Source organism: Pundamilia nyererei, unplaced genomic scaffold (assembly GCF_000239375.1).
Source record: "Pundamilia nyererei isolate P.nyererei 1_Seehausen unplaced genomic scaffold, PunNye1.0 scaffold00473, whole genome shotgun sequence".
Taxonomy (NCBI): domain Eukaryota; kingdom Metazoa; phylum Chordata; class Actinopteri; order Cichliformes; family Cichlidae; genus Pundamilia; species Pundamilia nyererei.
In genome coordinates, this window is record NW_005187874.1 from 132,110 (window position 1) to 154,651 (window position 22,542).

The 22,542-nt window shown below is 46.9% G+C and overlaps 1 protein-coding gene across 1 annotated transcript in view; it reads left to right on the forward strand.

Moving 5' to 3' along the window:
- The window catches only part of LOC102211951 (prohibitin-2-like), an 11,699-nt gene extending 2,472 nt beyond the window's left edge, over nt 1-9,227 (forward strand). Inside the window, exons 3-10 of the mRNA XM_005753868.1 lie at nt 303-387; nt 900-979; nt 1,528-1,712; nt 3,180-3,309; nt 3,577-3,680; nt 4,960-5,037; nt 7,649-7,725; nt 8,390-9,227. Coding sequence (XP_005753925.1) covers nt 303-387; nt 900-979; nt 1,528-1,712; nt 3,180-3,309; nt 3,577-3,680; nt 4,960-5,037; nt 7,649-7,725; nt 8,390-8,411 — 761 coding nt within the window. The 3' untranslated portion in view covers nt 8,412-9,227. The remainder of the gene's footprint in view (nt 1-302; nt 388-899; nt 980-1,527; nt 1,713-3,179; nt 3,310-3,576; nt 3,681-4,959; nt 5,038-7,648; nt 7,726-8,389) is intronic.
- Nucleotides 9,228-22,542: the final 13,315 nt, after the last annotated feature.

The following is a 22,542-nucleotide window of genomic DNA, read 5'->3' on the forward strand; positions in this document are numbered from 1 at the left end:
CTCAGGTGTTACTGACCACATGTTAAACTTTGGTCACGTTAACGTGAACGTCCACCTCTGGACCAGGTGAAGGTATCAGAAGTTTGTTTTAATCTCGGTGTAACAGGCTGAAGTGTCAGCAGCGATGTCATTCGCATCGTTGCTGTGACGTTCACACAGCAGAGAGGTCTGTGCTGACAGGTCTGTTTGTGGTTCATGTTCCTGAGTGGGAGCTTCAGGCCGGTGGAAACGGCTCCGTCAGTTTAGCAGAAACTGAAGAACAGAGCTGAGGTTTCAGTCTGAGGTTGGTCTCCTGTGTGCAGTGGAAGGAGGTCAGAGGGCCATCGTCTTCAACCGGATCGGAGGGATGCAGATGGACACGGTGCTCTCCGAGGGACTCCACTTCAGGTACGAGTCCACACCCACACTGTTACCATAGCAACCAGCTCGTACTGACTGACAGGTGACTGATGCTGCGTGTTGGCTCATATTAATGGGCGTGGCTGTTTGGAGGTGTGGGCGGGACTGTAAAACAGTCAGAAAGTGTTTTAATTCTCTGTTTCACTGCTCCGTGTGCTCTGTTTCTAAATCTTTATCAGCGGCTCCTCGATACATCTCAGGCTCTCTAATCTCATTTTCTAAATTTGACCTTTTCTGAGTTGATTTATGAAAATAGTTTTTTCCTTTTTGAGTTTAACAGATCAGTGTTGGTTAGGCAGCAGGCTTTTCAGGGCCAAACAGTCGTCCGACTTTCTTCCTTTCCATGAAACGGCACTAAAAGAAGTCCTGCAGAGTAGATGCACATGAAGGTGCAGCCCCCAACACCTGAGGATTCCAGCATTAGTTTAATAAAATCGATTTACGGATGCAGAAAAAACAGATCAGCAAACTAACTGATGTGATTCTGTGTCTGTCTTCAGGATGCCCTGGTTTCAGTATCCCATCATCTATGACATCAGAGCCAGACCCAGAAAGATCTCCTCTCTCACTGGAAGCAAAGGTCAGACGCCTCCGTCGTATAACTGAAGACCGTCTGTGGACGTGTTTGGTTTTAGAGGAAAACGAGTCCAGTTTTCAGTCCTGCAGCCTCGAGGACACATCAGGTTGTCCTCCAAGTCTTAGATTAAGCTTTTAATCATTAAGTGTCAGTAAAGCTGCTTCTCAGCATTGTTGGAAACTCCACAGGTGCAGCGTCATGTTTTCATGTTTTACAGACACTTCACTGTTTTCATATAACAGCTGGTTGGTCTCAGATAATCAATGAAACAGTAGATCGATATGTTCAGTCAACAGTTTGGAGACTTGGAATAAGCCTATAAACTGTAAGAACATACCCACAGATGGCCCCACTACGTTGTTGGGGCCATCTGTGGATTATTTCACATAAAAACAAAGCTGGTTTAACTCGCTGACGAATCCGAGGTGTGAATGGAGCCTGTGCAAAATCATGAGCTTCAAACAAGTGCAGTCGTGTGAAGCTCAGCGGAGATACGGCTGGTTAGTCAGCAGCTGTCACAGATGTTCAGCTTCTGACTGGTTCTGTCTCAGACCTGCAGATGGTCAACGTCTCCCTGCGAGTTCTGTCCCGGCCGCTGGCGTCCAACCTGCCCATCCTCTACCAGCACCTGGGACAGGACTACGACGAGCGCGTGCTGCCCTCCATCGTCAACGAGGTGCTGAAGAGCGTGGTGGCCAAGTTCAACGCATCGCAGCTCATCACGCAGAGAGCGCAGGTACGAACACGCCCCCAGAGCGGCGCGCTTAGTTTGAATCTGTTTAGCCCTTTAAGACCTGCCATAGAACCAAGTCAGTGATCTTTATATTCTTACCTGCTGTGGAGCCATTTGTGGGAGCGTTTCAAGTTGCTTTACATCAATACAACCGTTACAGCCCAAATTTTAATGATATGCATGTATTAAGTCCACAGTAACTACAAAAATTGCAAAAAAAGTGCAATAAACTACAAAAAATTTTAAAATCATTTTAGTTCTTTTTACATATATTTCTAGTTAGAGAAATTTAAGAGGTTTATCCCTCAAAACTGTAAATACAAAGAAGTTTCCCACCACAGGAAGTTTATTTTGAGTGTCTGCATAGTTTTATTTTTGAAATACTCCAATTTTTATACACTGCAGGAAAAACAAAAATAATTATTATAATTATAAACCAGCTCTGCATCACAGAAACGACACAGAACAGCATGAAGTCAAACACGAGTTTTAAAAACGCCAGTTTAGGCTCAGAAGACCCGGAAGGTAAAAAAACTACATTTTCCGTGAAATGACGTCACTTCGGGTTTCGGGCAGGTCATGGCGGACGTGCGATCGTTCCAACGTAGGAAGTGTTACGAACAGCTGATCGGATCAGCAAAGCGTGTTTCTGGAATATTATGGTTTTGTTGCTGCAAGTGCTTTTTATGCAGTTTTTGCAAAACTATGTGTGGAAGGAAACCGTGACTTTGGACAAGCTGATGGCGTCAGATGTAAGTACAACTCCTCCGGCTTCATGTGCAAAAACGATTATTGTGCTAGCTCACGCGGTTCCGGTTCTACAGGGATTTAAACATAGTTACACAAAACAGAGCGTGCTGCTCCGACCGCCTTTAAAGGGTTAATGTCGTGTGGTGATGTGGGGTCACACAGACGCACCTGAGGAGGATCTCAGTCCAAAAAACAAAATAATTATATTATGGAAGCTGTTACATCACATTAGTTCTCTGCGGGTCGCCTGTGCCTCTTCGTCTGATGACCCAAAGCTGGGCTGCAGTTCAGTGCGGTGGTTGTTCCAGAGGTCCTTAGACCTCCGAGGTGAGGCACCCCGACTGTTCCCCGATCAGATACCTGAACCAGCTCGGCTCGTGGAGGTGCAGCTCCACTCTGAGCTCCCCTGGGTGTAAGCTCCTTAGAGTGTCTGAGAGCTCAGCTCAGACACCCTGTGGAGGAAGCTTATTTTGGCTGTTTGTGTCTGCGACCTCAGCCTTTCAGCCGGGGTCATGACCTCAGGGGAGGCTTGGATCCTGGTGCCACTGGTAACCTGAAAGCTTCACTGTCTGGTTCAGGCTCTGTGCACCATTACGCTCTGGTGACCAGTCAGAAGTCCTGACTGGTCCTGCAGCTCGACATAAACTGAATATTTCAGAGTTCTTGATGATCACTGTTAGTGATCTGACACTGACGTCTGTCTGACTCCGTCTCCTGCAGGTTTCCATGCTGATCCGCAGGGAGCTGTTTGAGCGGGCCAAAGACTTCAACATCATCCTGGACGACGTGGCCATCACCGAGCTCAGCTTCAGCCGCGAGTACACGGCCGCCGTGGAGGCCAAACAAGTCGGTGAGTGAAGAGTCGCTCGGTCTTTGTCCTGCAGCCACATCGGGCTGAATTTCTGACCCCGAGGACTCGATTACTGCGTCCACCTGACGGCTGGTTTTTCATCAGCGTGTGGAGAATGAAATGATTTCAGTTTATTGGAGACTCACTGTGACCTAAAGCTAAATATGTACATTACCCAGATTAAACCGGAGTGGTGAGCTTATAAAAAGAGTCACATAAAAGGTCGTTGGCCTGCTGGGTGAACGATTGTTGTTTGTTCCTCTTCAGCCCAGCAGGAGGCGCAGCGAGCTCAGTTCTACGTGGAGAAGGCCAAACAGGACCAGAGGCAGAAGATCATCCAGGCCGAAGGAGAAGCTCAGGCCGCCAAGATGGTGAGGGACATGTCTTTAAGATGAATCACTTTTTTAGATGAAAAAAACAATGAAATCCACAGAGTCACAGTGTGTGCCGCAGCAGCCCCTCCAGACCGCCGTCTGAGACTCAGACAAACGTTTGGTTCGTTATAACATTCAGAGCTGAAAAACCTTTCAGATAAAATTATTGAGCCTAATGCTGTCGTTATAATTACCGGATGAAAATAAACAAGTTTCTAGCAGAGAGGAGCTGCACGAGTCGCTTTTTCAAGAAGCTCGTTCATTAAACGTCAGCAGGTGACGTGTTCGTAGAGGAGGCCTCCGGCTGTGGCAGGTTCAACAAAACCTCAAGCCCAAGTCAGAGATTACAGCTTCTCCCTGGGTACTCAGACTAACAGATCTGACCAATCAGCAGGCGATTAGAGATCTGAGGAATATTAACAGGACACGAGAGCAGCGCTGCAGCAATCAGCACCTCTGAGCTCACAAGTTCACATTAATCACTCGTTTATCACAGAGAAACTTCAGTACATGTAACGTCTGTCACGTCACTGAGCATGCTCACTGTAACCTCATTTATGACAACACATCACACTTATTAGCTCATCAGGTAATGTGGCTCTTCCAGCCCGGGCTGTGGGTCCGGCAGCGCCACCCACACGTTCGTGTTTCCTCGTTTCAGCCTCTGATCAGAGACGTGAATCTTTGTGCTGGTGGTGCTTTCAGCTGCTTCTTATCCCAGTCAGGTCCCCACAGTGGGCAGCTCCTCCAGAGTTTGCTTTCCTGACACAGCCCCAGTGGGGTGCGTCTCCTCCTGGGATCAAACCTGGAATCTTAGACTTGCAGATCTCAGGCGTGAGGAAGCTGAGACTGAGTCCATGTAAAGCCTCAGACGACCTCTGAGCAGCAGTTTGGATGGCAGCGTGAGAGCAGCTGTTTCCAGCTGTTGTTTTTCTTAAACATCTGCAGTCATTCAGCGCTTTCAAGGATTTTTACGAGTTGGTATCCAAAAACAAAGCGAGTGTGCTTCAGTAAAATCCGGCGCTTGTTGCTGTGTGTGAGCTGGCTCACCTCAGCCTGTGAGAACCAGAAACACCTCAAACAAACACTTCATCCAAAAATGTGCTAATTGTGTTCTCTGCACGTCAACGTGCGTGCGAGGCCGAGCAGCGACACGCCCGCAGCTTCGATCCCGCTCGTCGTTGGAGCGCTGGGAGTGGCTCGCTCGGCCCGCCGCTCGCTCTCCTGCAGGTGCGTAGCGCTCACTAACCTAACCGCCTGTTTGTGTCTGCTGCAGCTGGGCGAGGCCGTGACCAAGAATCCAGGTTACCTGAAACTCAGGAAGATCCGGGCGGCGCAGAACATCGCCAAGACGGTAGGAAACACGACCCGCACCATGTTCGTCTGCTTGACACGTCTTAACCCTCAAAGAATCCCACAAATAAACACAGTCGCAGTTCTCCTCTGCGTACTGTCCCTTTAAAAACGCACAAACAAGCACAAACCCCCGTCCCAGACTGCACCCTGCTGACACTGAAGCAGGGGCGAGGAGCACGAATGCTTTTTGTTTGAGTCGAACGAAACCTCAGCAGAGTCGTGCGCCGCCGATGAACTCGTCACATCACGATTCTCTTTAAACCAACAGGTTTAAACTGGTCAGGTTTCTCAGTCGGACCCTCCTGTGACTCCTCGTGGTGGAGAATAAACAAAGTGAGCGGAGGTGAAAGGCGAGAGGAAATGTTTGACGCAGTGATGCTGCTGTGCTGCATCGTGCATTTACCATCAGCTGTAAAAGAGGGGAGGTGTTGTCACCCGCTGGGGGGTGGGAGCGGGTGGGTTGGCGTGGAAACATAAGTTTCTCGAGAACGAGGTGACGTAGGATTTTGAAATTCACACCAAAGGTGGAGCATCAAGGTCAAAGGTCAAGTCAAACCTTGTGTGTGTCTCCTAGGAGACTGCAGGGTCGCTGATAGGATGATTAAAACGATTGTTTCAAGACGTTTCCTGTGACACTCGAGCGTCACTTCTACTGTGGACACCACAGAGGAAGAGCTGGCCTCCTCTAAAGGGCGGATGCACGGGTGGTGTCTCTCACAGACCGAACACACCTGTTTCCCTTCTTTTTCTCGGTTGTTTGTTTTGTGAATCTTTTGTGTGTTCGGTCCTTTCAGGGTCACTTTGTGCTCGTCTTTCAGTCTTCGATAGTTTGAAGCGCTCAGCAGTCATTGGTTGTCAGCTGTGGAGCTCTTCGTGCTCGGCGAGAACAGTCACAGATATTTGTTCTATTCATTAATCACCGGACGTTTGAGTTCGACCGTGTTGAGCTGCCATGTGTGATCCAGACCACCAGGTGGCGCCAAGAGAGCAGGAATGTAACAGAAAGCAGGACTGAAACAAAAGGCTCAGACTGTAAACTGTCCTTTTTGTCCTCAGCTCTGACCTTTGACCTCCACTCACGCATCAGCCCACAGCAGGAAACGTCGAGCATTAATTCTGGATTTAAATGAAATGTTTGAACGTTTTAAAAGAACGCAGATCAGGTGGAAGAGGCCGAAACGATGATGAGCAGCAACAGAAGAGAAACGTGGCTTCGAGGCTTTAAAGTTGACTTTGCATCAAAATCACGGTGAAAACGTCGGGTACTTAAAGTGACGAGCAGGAAAAACAAACCCTCGTGAAGCAGAGTGATGCACTCACACAAAATACAGTCAAATCGTTGATGAAGCAAACATGTTAAACAGGTCGTTTCAAAGAGTTTGAGACATAAAATCCTGAGAACCTGACGAGGGAGGAAGCTGTGAACAGACCTCATCGCGAGCTGTGACTCATACATGGAAACTGTGGAAGGCAAGCAGAGAGGAGACGGAGCCGCTCCGCCCTCCTTCAGACACAGGTGAACCTCAGCAGCCAATCAGAGCAGAGAGCAGGTTGATGAGGATGATGAAAACACAGATATGTTTGAGTTTTTATTCCGATGTCAGCCGCAAACGTCTACCCAGCGTCCCACCTGCACCGGCCATCAGCTCTCTGCTCAGCAGATGCTGCTGCTTGTCTCACAGTGCAGCTAAAGCCGTACACTGCAGCAGCTGAAACCTTTTTCTTCCTGTTTTACTTTCACACATTTTGACCAAGATCTGCAAGTTTTACATACATGTATAAATGTTAAGGAGCTTTACAATTTGGAAAAGCTGAACAAACTGATCAGCAGTTGGTGACGGTGGGATGGAAGAACCTTTTAACAGGAAGAGACTCGCAGCAGAGTCAGGTGATGCGTACAGACCCACAGCAGCATAACTAAGGGAGGATTCAGGGTCACCTGGTCCAGCCCTAACTATATGCTTTAGCAAAAAGGAAAGTTGGAAGCCTAATCTTAAAAGTAGAGATAGTGTCTGTCTCCTGAATCCAAACTGGAAGCTGGTTCCACAGAAGAGGGGCCTGAAAACTGAAGGCTCTCCCTCCCATTCTACTTTTAAATACTCTAGGAACAACAAGTAGGCCTGCAGAGCAAGAGCGAAGTGCTCTAATAGGGTGATATGGTACTACAAGGTCATTAAGATAAGATGGGGCCTGATTATTTAAGATTTTGTGACGAGCAGGATTTAAAATTCGTGGCGTTTGCAGCTTCATTCAGACTGACTGAATCCATCAGAGCTAATGTGATGGTGATAATTAGCAGTGACTGAGACACCGTGCGAGTGTTTGTCTCCACCAGAGGATCACTGATGACGCTCATTCATCAGCAGCTCTGAGCACCTTTTTTCATGGCGGCGTGATCGCTCTCACGCGGCAGGAACGTCATCGGGCCCGGGCGTTCGGCTGGCGTCATGCGTCTCCTACATGGATGGCGAGCGTGCTCGGCAGCTCTCGCTCTGCTGTGAATCAGCTCAGTGTTGAGACTCGGACAGTGTTCCCATTGTGCTCGGTCAGGCCTGCAGGCTGCCTCCCACCTGTGTTTTCTCTCTGCTCACTCTGTGTTTGACCTGCAGGTGGCGCAGTCCCAAAACAAAGTGTACCTGAACGCCGACAGCCTGGTGCTCAACCTGCAGGACAGCAAAAGCTTCAAGTAAGTTCACCTTTTTCACTGGACCAATGAGGTCAAAGCTCTCGGTTACTCAGTGCCGTCTGAACACAGACGGTCCGATGAAGCATGACGGTCACAGAGACGCCAGCTGAGTGTGGCCACGTTTGAAACCTTTAAGTTTAACTTGTAGTCCTGCGTCGAAGCGCCGACGCAGTCTGCGCTGTTTTCTGCGGTCGCATGTTGACCTGACAGGAGTCGATGCTGGAAGAGTCTAAACTCTGGAGTTGCTACAATAATGAGGAAGCTGGATAAACAACTGCACATGAATATTTACAGCATCAGTAAAGACTGTCTGACTCGCACATACTTGATTTAGTTTTAGTGTTTGATGTCTCAGCCTGTGGTGTTTCAATGAGTAATTGTGAGGTCAACATTGAGCTTTTTATGTAAACCTGCTGACAGTCTGGCACCGGTGCCCAGCCCCTAGTTTACACAGATGGGATCTCAAAGTCCGATTAAAACCCACAAACATGACATTGTTTTTGTTTCGTGCACGTTGTGGGGTCTGCCGCGCTTCAGGCCTGGATTTACGGGTCTTTACGAGGTCAATCGGAGGTGTTTTTGGAGTGTACACCTGCACAATAACCACGATGTTGGCGTGCTGTCCACGGAGCGTTTGTAACGTTTGACTCTTTGTGTCTTCCAGTTTGTCGCTCTCGAAGAAGTAAGAAGCTGCTTCTCATCATTCCTTCAGTTCTGCTCCCCGCCGGCCCTGTTTACCTCCCACAGCAGGTTTATCGGTGATCCGCTTCGTTTCCATGACACCGAGCCTGATTTCATATCTGATAATGTAACATTTACAGACGTTTTTCTCCTTTTTGTAGAATCAGGAAAAGCTTTTTATTTGTGTGAAGTAGTTCCTCTCTGATGCAGCCTTCTGCTTTTCGGAGTTTTCGAACTTCCTCTCATGAACACTTTTCATTAGCACAGCTTAATTTCTGCGTGACCTGTCGCACAGCGCCGTGCTCAAAGTAACAGTTTGACGTGTCGCTCTGAACTTTTCAAACACTATCAGAACGTTTTTCTGTTACTTTGTCAGAAAACTCAAACAAACAAACTCTGGTCTCCGGCGTTAAAGCCGCCGTTTGCGTCTGACGTGTGATCGCAAATGCAGGCGTGTTGCCGTCAGACTGCAGGAGGACGATAGAATGAGTCCACCTGTCCGTGCTGACGCAGTCCAACAGGGAGCAGGTGAGCGCTTCGGCCTGGCGCCGCCTCGCGTGAAGACTCAGACTCCAGAGGCTTCCTGGACGCCGTCGGCAGGTCAGCTGCGGTGAGTCAGCGCTCGCAGCAGCTTTTGTTTTGTAACACTTCGATAAGCGTCTCATTCAACATAAAACCTCAAACCCTGCTGAGTCACCGTCGTTAATGCCAGCCAGTATTTGTCAGTGCGCCTCTAACACACCGCAGTTTGTTTGTATGAACGGATCCATGTTTGAGCACTTACACAATTTATACTGAATAAATATGAAGTTCTTTGGAGACTTGCTGCATTCGCATGTTTTTATTCACTCTCCTTCTGCTCCACTGGTGGATGTTACACACAGTGAGGTGACCACAGGCCCAGTGTGACAGGAACACTGGTTACTTTGAACTGTGACGCATGCAGAGCTAAAAGACGGAGCTCTTGATGCTCCTTAGTGCTGACGGTCTTATTCAAAGGACTTTGCTCCACTTAGCACAGCGAGCCATGAACGTCTGTGTAATCTGTAATCTTAGAGAAATTCCTTCTCAGGTGTTTAAGATTTGGAGAATCGAGGACCAATGAGAGCAAAGCTGCAGCAACACGGTTGATTTCACAGGTTTGATTAAAGTACTTGGAGGCGTTTACAGTGATGTGACCAAACTAAGCGCTGCTTCCTCACCCTCCTCCTGACAGGGTGAGGAAGCAGCCGAAAGTCAAACATGTTAACTGAACATCAGAAAGTGTGAACGCCTATAAAAGCAAAGGTTTGGGCAGGTTGCAGATGTGGAACGTTGGGCTGTTTGGTAACACAGTGACACAAGACATCAGGAGTGGATTTCCCAACGAGTTCACCCCAAGGTCAGACCCACAGTCCTCAGAGAAACCGCTACAAACCCAAGAGCGCCAGACTCACAGGCCTCTGTCAGCATGTCAAAGGTTAAAGTTCATGGAAAAAAAGACTGAAAGCACAGCTTAGGTTTGAAAGCTGCATCTGAGCCAACCACAAGACGTCTGGAACGATGTCCTTTAGACAGACGAGACCAAAGTGGACGATGCACAAACACCTCAGTGAGCACGGTGGAGGAGGGTTTGGGCTTGTTTTGCAGTCCCTGAGTGGACAAATGAGATCGTGAGGCCGTCTGTCCCTCAGCTGAAGCTGGGACCACAACAGGACGATGATCCGAGCACAGCAGCAGATCTCCACCAGCGAAAGAAAAGAAGCTGCTGCTGCAATAGTTCAGAGTTCACCGTGCACAAACACACACCTGCAAACCTCAATGAGCTGAATCAGAGCGATAAAAATTCCTACAAAACCATCACTGCAGCACAGCGTGAAAAACATGACTGTACATGTTGTCATGTCAACATGAAGTCTGAGAAAATATGAAAGATATGCAAAGAGACGAGCACGAGGAACCGCAGGGCCGAGACGCATGCACGTGAAAATGACCTCATGACGCAGATCGAAGTGTTTCCGTATCAGTCGGCTCGTGAAAACGTGGCACCATCGATCGATACGACATCAAACTGATGTGAGACGTTTGGAGGGGAGCTGAATCGGACCTGCTGACGGCTCAAAGACGACCCAGACGTGATGCTTGGGGTCGGGAGCTGCTGGGTCAAATCCCATTTTGATAACTGAATTGTGTAAAATATGATAAACCTGCTGTGTGTCACTGCAGATTGCGAGGTCACCTTGAGTCTGATTTCTTGCATGTAAATGCGACTTTAAAGCCAGTTTCCTGCGTCTGAATCCAACACGTTTGACAGCTCGTTAATATTCATGCAGACACGCCGTCGTCTGACTTACAAACAGCTACGCCTTCAATATCTGATGCTAGTTTCTCTAAAAGTACTCCGTCTAGTTTCATTTGAACAGTTTAATGTCAGAGGCTGCGTGGAGGGCGTTCCAACACTTTCATTTAAAATGGCATTAGAGACAAACGTAGGGTTCATCGATAAAACTGAAGCAGTTAAGCTCAGTAGGCACCGTACAGCTGATCTTTCACTGGGCACAAACGGGAGCCTATAAAACGATGCTAATAGACTCGTCAGTGTGACAGCTGTGCCATAATTACAGCTGTGACTTGAGTTAAATTAATGAAAGCGAGCTGATGTTGCTGATGCTCGTGTGGCTGCAGCCCTGCAGGGTTCAACCTGCACAGCAGTCAGCAGGCTTACCTGTGACCAGGTGCCCCGATCACGGATCGTATCACAGCTCATGGAGCATAAATATCACATCAGGAGGGCAAAATAAAGAAGTTGTTCCTGAAGACAAAGACCTCAAACACAAGCCCGGGGGCACAGGAGGCCGGGGGGGGCTCATGTTTAGGACTGTACTGCCTGCACTTGGATCAGTTTTACAGTCTTACTGTCACACAGCACCAGAGCAGCTCCAACCTTTGAAGGAAGTTTATGAATAAAGGAGGTGTTGGTTTGTTTTTATTGTTCATATTCATTTAAAAACTGAACATTTCCTGTTTTTGTTGTTTTTCTTTTCATTTTCTTGTAAAAGATTTTTTTATTTTTGATGAATTAACAGAGAAAGTGTTTCAGAGCCCAGAGAGCCACACTGCCGGCTTTATTATTTACTGAAGCAGAATTTCTTTATGATGAAGGAAAACGATGCGTCAGTTTGTTGGGTTGTTCAATGTAGGAAACAAAGAGACGACAGCAGTGTGGCTCAGCTCTGCTGCTCCGGCTCGCTGCAGATAGAACTGGGTTTTGTGTGATGCTCTACAGTCTTTACAGTCCACAGCGCCACAGTGATCCACTCGATCCTCCAGAGATTTGATTGGTCAGTATGTAACCACCTTGGCAACCTTTAAGCTGTAACCTGAAGTCAGCTCGCTAAGCCCCCAATCCTGCTGGGGAGCAGACAGAAGGTCACCATTAGGAGAGAGGTGGGCTTTTCCAGAGGAGCTGGGAGAGCGACAGCTGCTGTTCATTGTGAACGAGCCCACTGAGCTCCAAGGACTAAATAAGAGACCATCTGCACCGCGGGGGGGGGGCGTCTCAGAAAGACTCAAAGTGATGCAAATGTCCTCTGACACGCCGCGAGTGACGGGACCTCTTCCAGCACAGACACAGGCTCCAAACAACAGCCTGGAGGTTAATTATTTACCCACAAACAGGAGAACACCTCCAACCACCAACTGCTCCGCCCGCCTCACAGCAGCGCTGCTGCGAGAGGCAAAGTCTTCCTGACCTTTTGACCTTTAAATGTTAACAGACTGCAAAACGCGCAGAAATGCGACTGCAGCTCAGTAATCAACACTTATTCTCTTTAGCAGCTCATAATGCTGACGCTTCGAGGCCTTCGGCTAATTTCGTCATCACATTTGTCCCTGGAGCCCCCCCTCCCCTTCCTCTGTTCCACGGGGGCCACAGCACAAAAAACAAAGCAGAGGAGCAGAGATAAGATGGCTGCCGAGTTATTTATAGCTGCGAGCGAAGAGAGGCTGCAGCGCAGGCCGAGCTGCTGCAATGCAACCTGAAATCTGCAAGCAGGGAGGACGGGGGAGGGAGGAGAGCCGGGGGAGGGAGGTGGTGGTGGAGTCTATTGTGTGAGTGACACAAAGCGAGCTGCCTCCCTCCATGTTGTGTGAGGCTGCTGTTCTTCTACATGAGGAGGAGGAGGAAGGGGGCAGATTTAAATCTCAGAGGGGATTTTTTTTTCCACTCAGGGAGGGAGGAGGGGAGAGGAGGAGGAGGGAGGGATTGGGGAGGGAGGAGGGGAGAGGAGAGGAGGGGGAGGGATTGGGGAGGGTGAATATTCATGGAGGGTTTGGAAGAAGAAAAAAAGGGGGCCGGGAGACGGAGGGAGCACGCGATTGGCTGCCGCTCCCCGCCCCCTCACACCTCACAGCAAGCCTTTCAGCCAGCCAATCAGGAGCCGCTGCTGTGTTTGAAAGATGCCAGAGAGAAGAGGAGGAGGAGTTAAAAAAAAAGATAAATGTGCTGCCGGAGTGGATGTGCAGCGGCTGCAGTTTGTAAAAACAGAAACCTGTTTTCTAAATTTGGTGTTTTTCCACTCAGGAAGCGCGCTGTGAGTTTACCCTGCCGCGGGCTCTTGGCTCATGCGCCTTCACCATATGGTCGCCTCTCTTCCACACATGGGAGGCACTGCTCCAGATTCATCAGAACATCTCCCCATCCTCTTTGAACTGCTTAATAAAGTTTATTCTGCTGTGAATGTCTGCACAGAGCGTGGAGTGTCGGAACGAGGCGATTTATCCCCCTGTGAGCCGTGGGTTCTCGTTAATCATGTGATCAATTAAAGGTGGTGTCAGGGAAATAAGTCTTTATTAGCCCCTGGTGGCAGCTGTGGGGAACTGCAGCCTCATCTTTTTATACCCGTCTTTGATCTGAAGCACTGATTTAAATCTCACTGCGTGTACTTTAAAGTGTATCAGTGTATACTGCTCACGCGTGGATTCCAAAATAAAAGCATACAAGGATCAAATAAAAGCACGGACTGTTTCGTGCAGAGCCAAGACCTGAGGCGGTGTCAGTGTGTCTGTCCTTCGCCGTCCTTCCCGTCGTGTCCTGTCTGCTCAGCTTCCTGCAGCAGTGAAACGCAGCTCGCTCGCCCTGACCTCGTTTCTTTGCTCCAGATCATCAGCGCGTTTTAATCTTCCGCTCCTGCTTGATCTGCCGTGCATGATTGCAAATTCGCTATTAAGACTGAAGGGAGGAGGAGGGGTGAGGAAAGGACTGGAGGGTGAGGATTTAGGGGAGGGGGGTGAGGGTGCAGCTTTGGTGAGAGAGTGATATCACACACATGCTAACATGCTCACGACTCCACCTCCTCCACCTCCTCCACCCTTCCTGCGTCTCTGCCTCCACCCACACGTCCTGTTTCCACGGCGCAAAAACAAGGACGGATTACCGTTCATCTGCTCCATTGCCATGGAAACACTGACCTCACACCGTGGTGACCAGCAATCTGGGCTGGTCGCCATGGCGATTTGCCGCCCGGTGCTGTGCCGTTGCCGGAGCGAGTGGACAGGCGGCGTCTGCAGCTCTCTGCAGTGTCCAGATAGATGATTTACTGTGATGTGACCAGCAGAGGGAGCTCAAGATGAAGACAAATAAACTACAGTCAGAGGCAGAAAAGCGATGACATTTCTGACTGGTGTTCATGGACGGTCTCTTTGACTGTTTATTGTCCCTGAAGACGTCAAATATGTAACTGTCATCACTGTGTTAGCCGCGTCCTCCTGGCTGCAAGTTATAAGTTAGCAATGCTTTGCTTCCCCTCGGCAAAATGTCCCTGCTGGGACTTTAAAAAGTACGTAATCTTGACAGATTTAGGCAGTTTTTACGAGCTCTGAAGCCACTGCAGAAGTAAAAGGCTAACATCAGGCTTTAAAAACAGAGTCGTACGACCGCGGCTCTCAGGTGAACATTCGGCAGTATACTGATATACACCACTGATGCCTGCTGTAGGACAAAGAGTGAGGAAGAGTTTTGTGCTCTGGGTACTCGTAGTGTACCACATATAGTACACTATATATGTATATTAACTTTATACACTCAGAATAACAAATCAAGTACAGAAACGACTACATCCTCAGGAAAAACCTGTCCTGAGACACGTGGAGGCTAACCGTGTTAAGCTAACTCTTCGTTCTCGCAGTGCACGATTCTCTGGAATGACACTTTTTATGCTACACCTCAGAAATCCTAGTTTGCACGTTGCTACGTCTTATTAGTTTTAAAAATAGTGCAAAATGACATGTTGTATATGCTAATGTTTGATTTGTAATAAAATTGTAATTCAAAGGAAAGTCAGATAAACTAGCGTAGCTAAACGCTAACTGTGCCAATGTGAAGGGTTCCCCGCCTTTCTGAATTAGCATCACTGATGTCTGTCTGTGGTTCGTGTCCGAGTTTGGATTCTGTTAGTTACCTGTTACCTGTTACAAACAACAGGTTAGCTCTAAAATGTTTTTTGTAAAAAGCTTTCATAGCTCATTGTTCCAAAAACAATAATAAAATGAGTTAACTGAACTAACCCTAGATGGATGATATGAGGTCAAACTTGTAAAGGAGCGCAGGTTTATCTTATCCATACCACTGCACTTGTCACTCTGTTTGGTGAGTGTATGAGTGCACATTCATCTCAGTGATCAGATACTTCTTGCAGAAAAAGCTCTGTGGGAGTTGTGCACATTTTTTCTACCTTCAGGTTTTATGAAAGATTTTGTTGCTCAGTGATGATTGAACCAACAGGGTTTGGTGCCAATTAAAGCCACTGAAGAGCTCCAAGCTTGAGTCATAAAACAAATGAATGAAACCTTGACTCGGTAAATCATAACTCGGCTGCAAAAGGCTAAAAATACTTTTTTCAAAGATGTTTTAATGAGATTCATTAAAAAATGAATTCTGCCATCACTACCCAAAGCTGTAACTACGAGCAATCTCTTCTCATAACTCTGTTATCAGCTGGAAGTCTTCACCGAGTCGAATGTTCTCTGTCTTTACTCTAAATGGATCACTGAGTCACTTACGTCCTAATCCACCCCAAACTATAAGATTTTATTAGCAATGCCCAATACATTATTTCACCAGAATTCTCTGAAGTTTATGGAGAATAAAAAGCAAAAGTTTGGACCTTCTGGCATCTTCAGTGGACTTAAATAGCTCTTGTTGCTGTGCCATCCTCGGCACTGCAGTCGTGTAGCTGCCGTTATGGAGGAGAGGCGTCTTTATGTGCCACATGACAACAATACGGCAGCGATATCAGAGCGAGCTGCAGGGACGTGTTGCGGCGATGACGACGGTGTTTGCTGAGCATGAAGGAGAGTCAGTTTCCCAGAGGCCTCTGCTGTTGCTACCAACTGATTTTACACACAAACCCTCCTCCAGAGAGACCGCTAACGACTGAGTTATTGTTTTTACACTTCTTATATACGGATGGATAACCTTCTCTGAACTCTGAGTTACTACAGGGAATTATTCAGAAAACACCAGAAATGGAAGAATGGGTAACTTCCTCCAAAAAGTCGGAAACCTTTTTGTCCTGGTGTCATCTGATGCCATCACATGGCGGTCTTCCGGCGTCTGCAGTGCTGGCTTTTCAGCGACCTTCCACCAGGACATTGGAGGGACACCATCAGATCATTTTGGCAGATTTAAAGATGGCAGTGAGGCCTGCTGTGATCTCTGGTCTGGAGACGATTACACTGACAGAGAGACAGGAGGCCTGAAAACTATTTGCTTAAGTTTGGTCTATCTGTCTTTTCCAATCCTCAATCTTTGGTTTTCATTCTTCTTCAGACTTCATTATCTTTCAACCCTTTTCGTGAGTCTGAAGCACCAAAAACCAAAACCGGCGTTTTCAGACGATTAATCTTTTCCATCTGATTATAAGGAAGCTGAAGGAGGTCAGAGGTCACACACCCTGAGAATACCCTAAGCCTCTCCCCTGCTGAGAGCTGGGCTTCATCGGGATCAGGCCCCGTCAGCCGTCCTTCTGCCGGTGTTAATGTGCCGTCCTCCTGTTGAATCCGAGCTCTGCTGTAATTTGCTGATCTGATTGAGCTAATTAACCTGCTTCTCTTTCCTGCTCCCTGATGCCGGGGAAATCCGCGGGGACGATCAGGAGCCGATGTCCCAGTTCAGAGACGCCGGCTCCCCCGTCACGCATGCCTGCTCCCTTTTTGTTCTGCAGCTCCTGAATTATGTGTGTTTGACACGTAAACGAGCCCTGTGATTGCTTTTACTCACGCAGCGCCTTCCCCGTCACGGCTCGGAGTGTAACTCAAACGCTGGTTTTCTCCTGTCAGACTAATGACTGCAGGCTGCTGCTTTAACTGCTGCTTTGATGCTTCCTCTTTGTGCCTCAGCTTCAGTCTGCACTTCAACTGATCGATGTCTTTTATATGCCTAATACTCTAATGACCATATAATTTGACTTGGTTTGCTGTGGATTGATGATACTCGATCCCTTCCTGCTTTGTCCTGTTTCTGGCTGTGCCTTTATCGTGTTGTTGTTACGCTTTCCTGTCGTTATCAAAGTGTTGGTTTCCCTTAAAGTTCTCAGAACTAGAACAGGTCAAGTTGTTCTCTGTAAGAGCAAAAGATTACTGAGCCGACAGGATGAAGAAGCCCTACTGCAGAGCCTCAGAACAATCATCTGAAAATTAGCCAGCAGCTGAAGGAGATGCTCCTCTAACTACAGGACGCCACCACTACTTCTTTATTATATATAAATCATAGAATTTAAACGAGTCCCTAACGGCTTACAAGGTTCATGGTGATCAAAGACACAGGAAATGCTGATGAAAAGAGACATCTCCTCTTAAGAAATACTCAAAACGACCAAAAACATTGAACTGTTTCTGATGAGTATCTACAGGTCGTGAGAAAGAAAGTAGACTCCCTCAGCGTGAAAGCAAATCCTCGGGGACTCACGAGGTTCTAAACTCATTTAAACCCAGCCTGAAAGGAACAATCCACCCAGCTTCAGCTGACCATCGTGGTGTGCATCATCTTTCGCCATCCATCGGTTTTCTTCCAGTTATCCAGCTCAGAGTTGTGGTGCAGCTGCACCCTCGCCAGCTTTCATGCAGGAAGAGTTGGGGACGTGTTTCTATGTTGGAGCTGTGACGTTTGTGTTTCACTGGTAGTTGTAAAAAAAAAAAAGTGGCTAGACATGGCCATTCATATGCAGAGAGTCACAACACAACAGAGTCCAAGTTTTACTGATCTGCACTGCTGCCATCTTGTTTTATGAAGTCGGAGTTGGTGGTTTTTCTCTGGCTTGAAGCTTCTTCCAGCTGAATATTCAAACCCAACGTTTATCCATCCATCCATCTTCTTCCGCTTATCCAAAGCTGGGTCGCGGGTGCAGCAGCCCAAGCAGAGAAGCCCAGACCTCCCTCTCCCCAGCCACCTGCTCCAGCTTGTCCGGGGGAACACCAAGGCGTTCCCAGGCCAGCCGAGTACTCTAAAGACCACCAGCAAGAGGGCCTCACATCACTGCAGCTGCTTGAAGGTATTAAGAGTTTACAAAGATGAGAAGGACGGGACAACAAGTTTGATATGAAGTGTAAAGAGCAGAGTCCAGACAGCGAGAGGAGGACGCAGCACAAACAAACAGTTCAATTCAATTCAATTCAATCTTTATTGGCAGACTTCATGTCCATAAAAACAAGACAAAAAAAAAAACCACACACACACAACACTCCCCCCCCAACACAAGGTATAAACCATTAAATATATATATGTATATAAATAAGTATCTAAAACATTTGTAAAAATATAAAACCATAATATATATAAAACACAATTACTTAAAATAAATCAATAAATACACAAACACTTTAACCAGTGCTTTCTGAGACTGGATGAGTAACGGGAACCACTCAGTGTCGGATCTGTGAGCGCTAAAATTATACTGTTACTCGAACCATCCAGTCGTTCTCTAAAATTGAACATTAGCTTCCTTAAAAGTGCTTTAAAAGTCCAAACACCCACAGCTACAAACATCTGGCTGGCACTACCACTTCTAGGTATCCTGCAAAGGATTCTCATCGCATCATTATATGCAACATGCAGCTTCAGCATGCTACATTGTTTGTAGGATGACCACAAGGGGGCAGTATATAGCGGTGTGCGCTTTAAACAAAGCCACTTTAACTGGAAGTGAACAAAAGCTGAATTTGCCTGCAATAGTATTTGCCTGCACATAGAGCTTACACCGTTGTCTGTATATGTCATCATCATCATTCATTTGCTCAGTAATAAAGTGACCGAGGTATTTCACCTTTTTATGAACTTCAAGAGTTTTTTGTGCCAGTTTAAACAAAGGGAAATTTAGCTGTTTATCCTGCTTGGTTCTACATATCAAAACAGCACTTTTAGCAGCATTGTACTCAATGTCATATTGCACACCATATTCAGTACAGACATTAAGAAGATCCTGTAACCCAGCACTGCTAGGACTAAAAACAACCAGGTCATCTGCATACATAAGATGATTTATCAGTGCTTTACCTAATATACACCCAGTGTTACAGGCTCTCAGTTGTATGGACAAATCATCAACATACAAATTAAATAAAATTGGAGACAAAATCCCACCCTGTCTAACACCATTGCTGACACCAAAGGGGGCAGAAATACTGCTTCCCCATTTAACCTGCATGTTCTGATGAGCGTACCAGTAAGAGAGAATCCTCACGATGTACTGAGGAACTCCCCGTCTCTTCAAACAATGAAACAGGAACATTTAAGAACAAATTCTTTCATTAAAAATCACAACAATCAGTTTTAATTAATAAAAAACCAAATTAACCTTCAGTGTTTTCACAAAGCGCTCAACAAAATGGAACCAACACAGTCACTCACACTGCAGCTAGTTTACAATCATGTGTTTGGACTGTGGAGGAGCTCACGGAGAGAACCCACACAGGCTCGGGAGAACACGGAGAACATGCGGACTACACGCCGACAGGCGTCAGCTGGTGGAACTGATCCCTGTCGCTCAGCTTTTACTGTTTCTAGCATACATTTTCACTGCTATGCAGATGACACCCAGCTCTATCTGTCCATGAAGCCAGATAACACACACCAATTAGTTAAACTGCAGGAATGTCTTAAAGACATAAAGACCTGGATGGCCGCTAACTTTCTGCTTCTTAATTCAGATAAAACTGAGGTTATTGTACTCGGCCCTGAAAAGCCTAGAAATATGGTATCTAAGCAGATTCTTACTCTGGATGGCATTACCTTGGCCTCCAGTAACGCTGTGAGGAACCTTGGAGTCATTTTTGACCAGGACATGTCCTTCAATGCACATATTAAACAAATATGTAAGACTGCGTTCTTCCATTTGCGCAACATCTCTAAAATTAGAAATATCCTGTCTCAGAGTGACGCTGAAAAACTAGTTCATGCATTTATTACTTCCAGGCTGGACTACTGTAATTCATTATTATCAGGATGTCCAAAAAACTCACTGAAAAGCCTTCAGCTAATCCAAAACGCTGCAGCAAGAGTACTGACAGGGACTAGAAAGAGAGAGCATATTTCTCCTGTTTTGGCTTCCCTTCATTGGCTTCCTGTTAAATCCAGAATTGAATTCAAAATCCTGCTCCTCACATACAAGGTCTTAAATAATCAGGCCCCATCTTATCTCAATGACCTTGTAGTACCATATCACCCTATTAGAGCACTTCGCTCTTGCTCTGCAGGCCTACTTGTTGTTCCTAGAGTATTTAAAAGTAGAATGGGAGGCAGAGCCTTCAGTTTTCAGGCCCCTCTTCTATGGAACCAGCTTCCAGTTTGGATTCGGGAGACAGACACTATCTCTACTTTTAAGATTAGGCTTCAAACTTTCCTTTTTGCTAAAGCATATAGTTAGGGCTGGACCAGGTGACCCTGAATCCTCCCTTAGTTATGCTGCAATAGACATAGGCTGCCGGGGGATTCCCATGATGCATTGAGTTTTTCCTTTCCAGTCACCTTCCTCACTCACTATGTATTAACAGACTTCTCTGCATTAAATCATATCTGTTATTAACCTCTGTCTCTCTTCCACAGCATGTCTTTTATCCTGTCTTCCTTCTCTCACCCCAACCGGTCGCAGCAGATGGCCGCCCCTCCCTGAGCCTGGTTCTGCCGGAGGTTTCTTCCTGTTAAAAGGGAGTTTTTCCTTCCCACTGTTGCCAAAGTGCTTGCTCATAGGGGGTCATATGATTGTTGGGTTTTTTTCTCTGTATCTATGAAGCGCCTTGAGGCGACTTATGTTGTGATTTGGCGCTATATAAATAAAATTGAATTGAATTGAATTGAATTGAATTATTTATTTTCCAACACTAAACATAAAATGTCTGAACATCAAATTCCCTCAGTCCTGTCAGAGCAGCGCTTTGTTTACTGCAGCTGTTTTTATCTTGTTTGAAACGCAGAGAGATGCTTTGAGTGGCTTATTTTGCTCATGAAACTCAATCACACGAGACAGGAAACGAGGACATCTGACCTCCGATCAGCAGCGAGCTGCAGCCTGAGTGAAACCGACGAGCCACAAACTCACTTTTCATTTCTGCTCTTCGGGCTGACGCAGCAGCCTGAAGCCGAGGAGGCAGGAGTGCGACTGCGACCTCTTTGTTTTTGTTGTCACGCATGTAGTAATCGCCGTAGTTAGTGATCTGCAGCCTGTTCAGACAGCTGTATACACTCTGCTGCAAAAACTCTGAGGAGGAAAAAACTTCATCATCCAGTCTCAAAAATGTTGTAATTCTCATTTCTAAAAATAAAAGTACAAAGACTGTAAATCTCATGCAGACCTTCCTTTGGTCGCAGCTGCAGTCTTTCTAACGGCCAGCAGGGGGCAAACATAAATCTAACTGTAGAAGTCTAACGTAGCCTCCCGCTCCTTTAGCTATGACATCAGTAAACACTCTCTGGATGAGTTTATGATCTCATCACAAGCCGATGATGCCATTTAGAGGCATTCAGAGCTGTGGATGAGTTGGGGTCACCACCACACGAGTGTTTCTGACGAGGCGATGAGAACAATCAGTTTCCAGGCCATCATTCGTTTCCCAGCCTTCTCCTGTGCTGATGATGTGTAATGTGAAGCTGTGCTGAGCCTCAGCATCCTCGCAGCCTATAGGCTGTCCTGTAAACACACCTTCGCAGACTCGCCCACAAATCTGTGTGTTAAATGTTTTGTTTTCATTATGGTGTCATTGACTCATCATCAGATTGTGATTTGTCATTCCTCCGAACCTCCGAGGTTTTCGTCACGCACGGCGCCCACAGATGAGCGTGTAATCCTTCTGCTGTTCTGTGATGTGTTCAGCGGCGTGCGGGAAACGTCGCCTCCAGGTTCAGTGCAACCTGAAGCGCTTCTTCTTTCCTTTGTTTTCTTATTTGTGATTGTGTTTTCCTCTGATGTTCTTCTTCATTTTCCCCAACAAGCACAGACGGAGGCTGTTGAGGTGGGAGGCGATGGTTTCAGGTGCATCAGAAACCAGCAGGAACCTGCTGTGGGCACGGGGGTTTTCCGGCTCAACGCTCGCTCTGCATTTCCGCCTCTGAAACTCCACAAACTGCTCTCGAGTCAGACCACCACCTCACGCTCTGAAAGCTTAAAATGGTTCATAAATTGAAGTCTGCAGCTTTGTTTTTCTATGACTGAGTCACATATGTTACCAAATATTAACTGAAACCCACTGTGGCTTTGAGTGAAACTGGCTGCTGTCTGCAGCTGCTTTAAAAGCGTTTTATCTTATGATAAGGATTTTATTCTTACACTTGCTCGTTAGCAGGTACGGTATCTGCATCTACATGAAGCACATGACTAAACAAGTTTGCTGGCATTCGTCTGTCACTTGCATTAAAATGTATGGCCGTAATGCTAATACCGAGGCTGAGTGACATCATGGTGTCCATGCTTCGTGTACAGGCTTGCAGGGGAACATAAACATTGTTACACACACTGTGTATACTGCGTAGCCCTCCAAAGGCCTCTGATGGTCGTGAAGCCTGTGAGGGGCTTTGCACGCGCTCTAAATGCTTTTTGATGTCTTTTGGTTAGCGTAGCATAGATTGTTTTTAGCTAATCTATGCTAAAAACCGTACAGGCCCGTCTCACT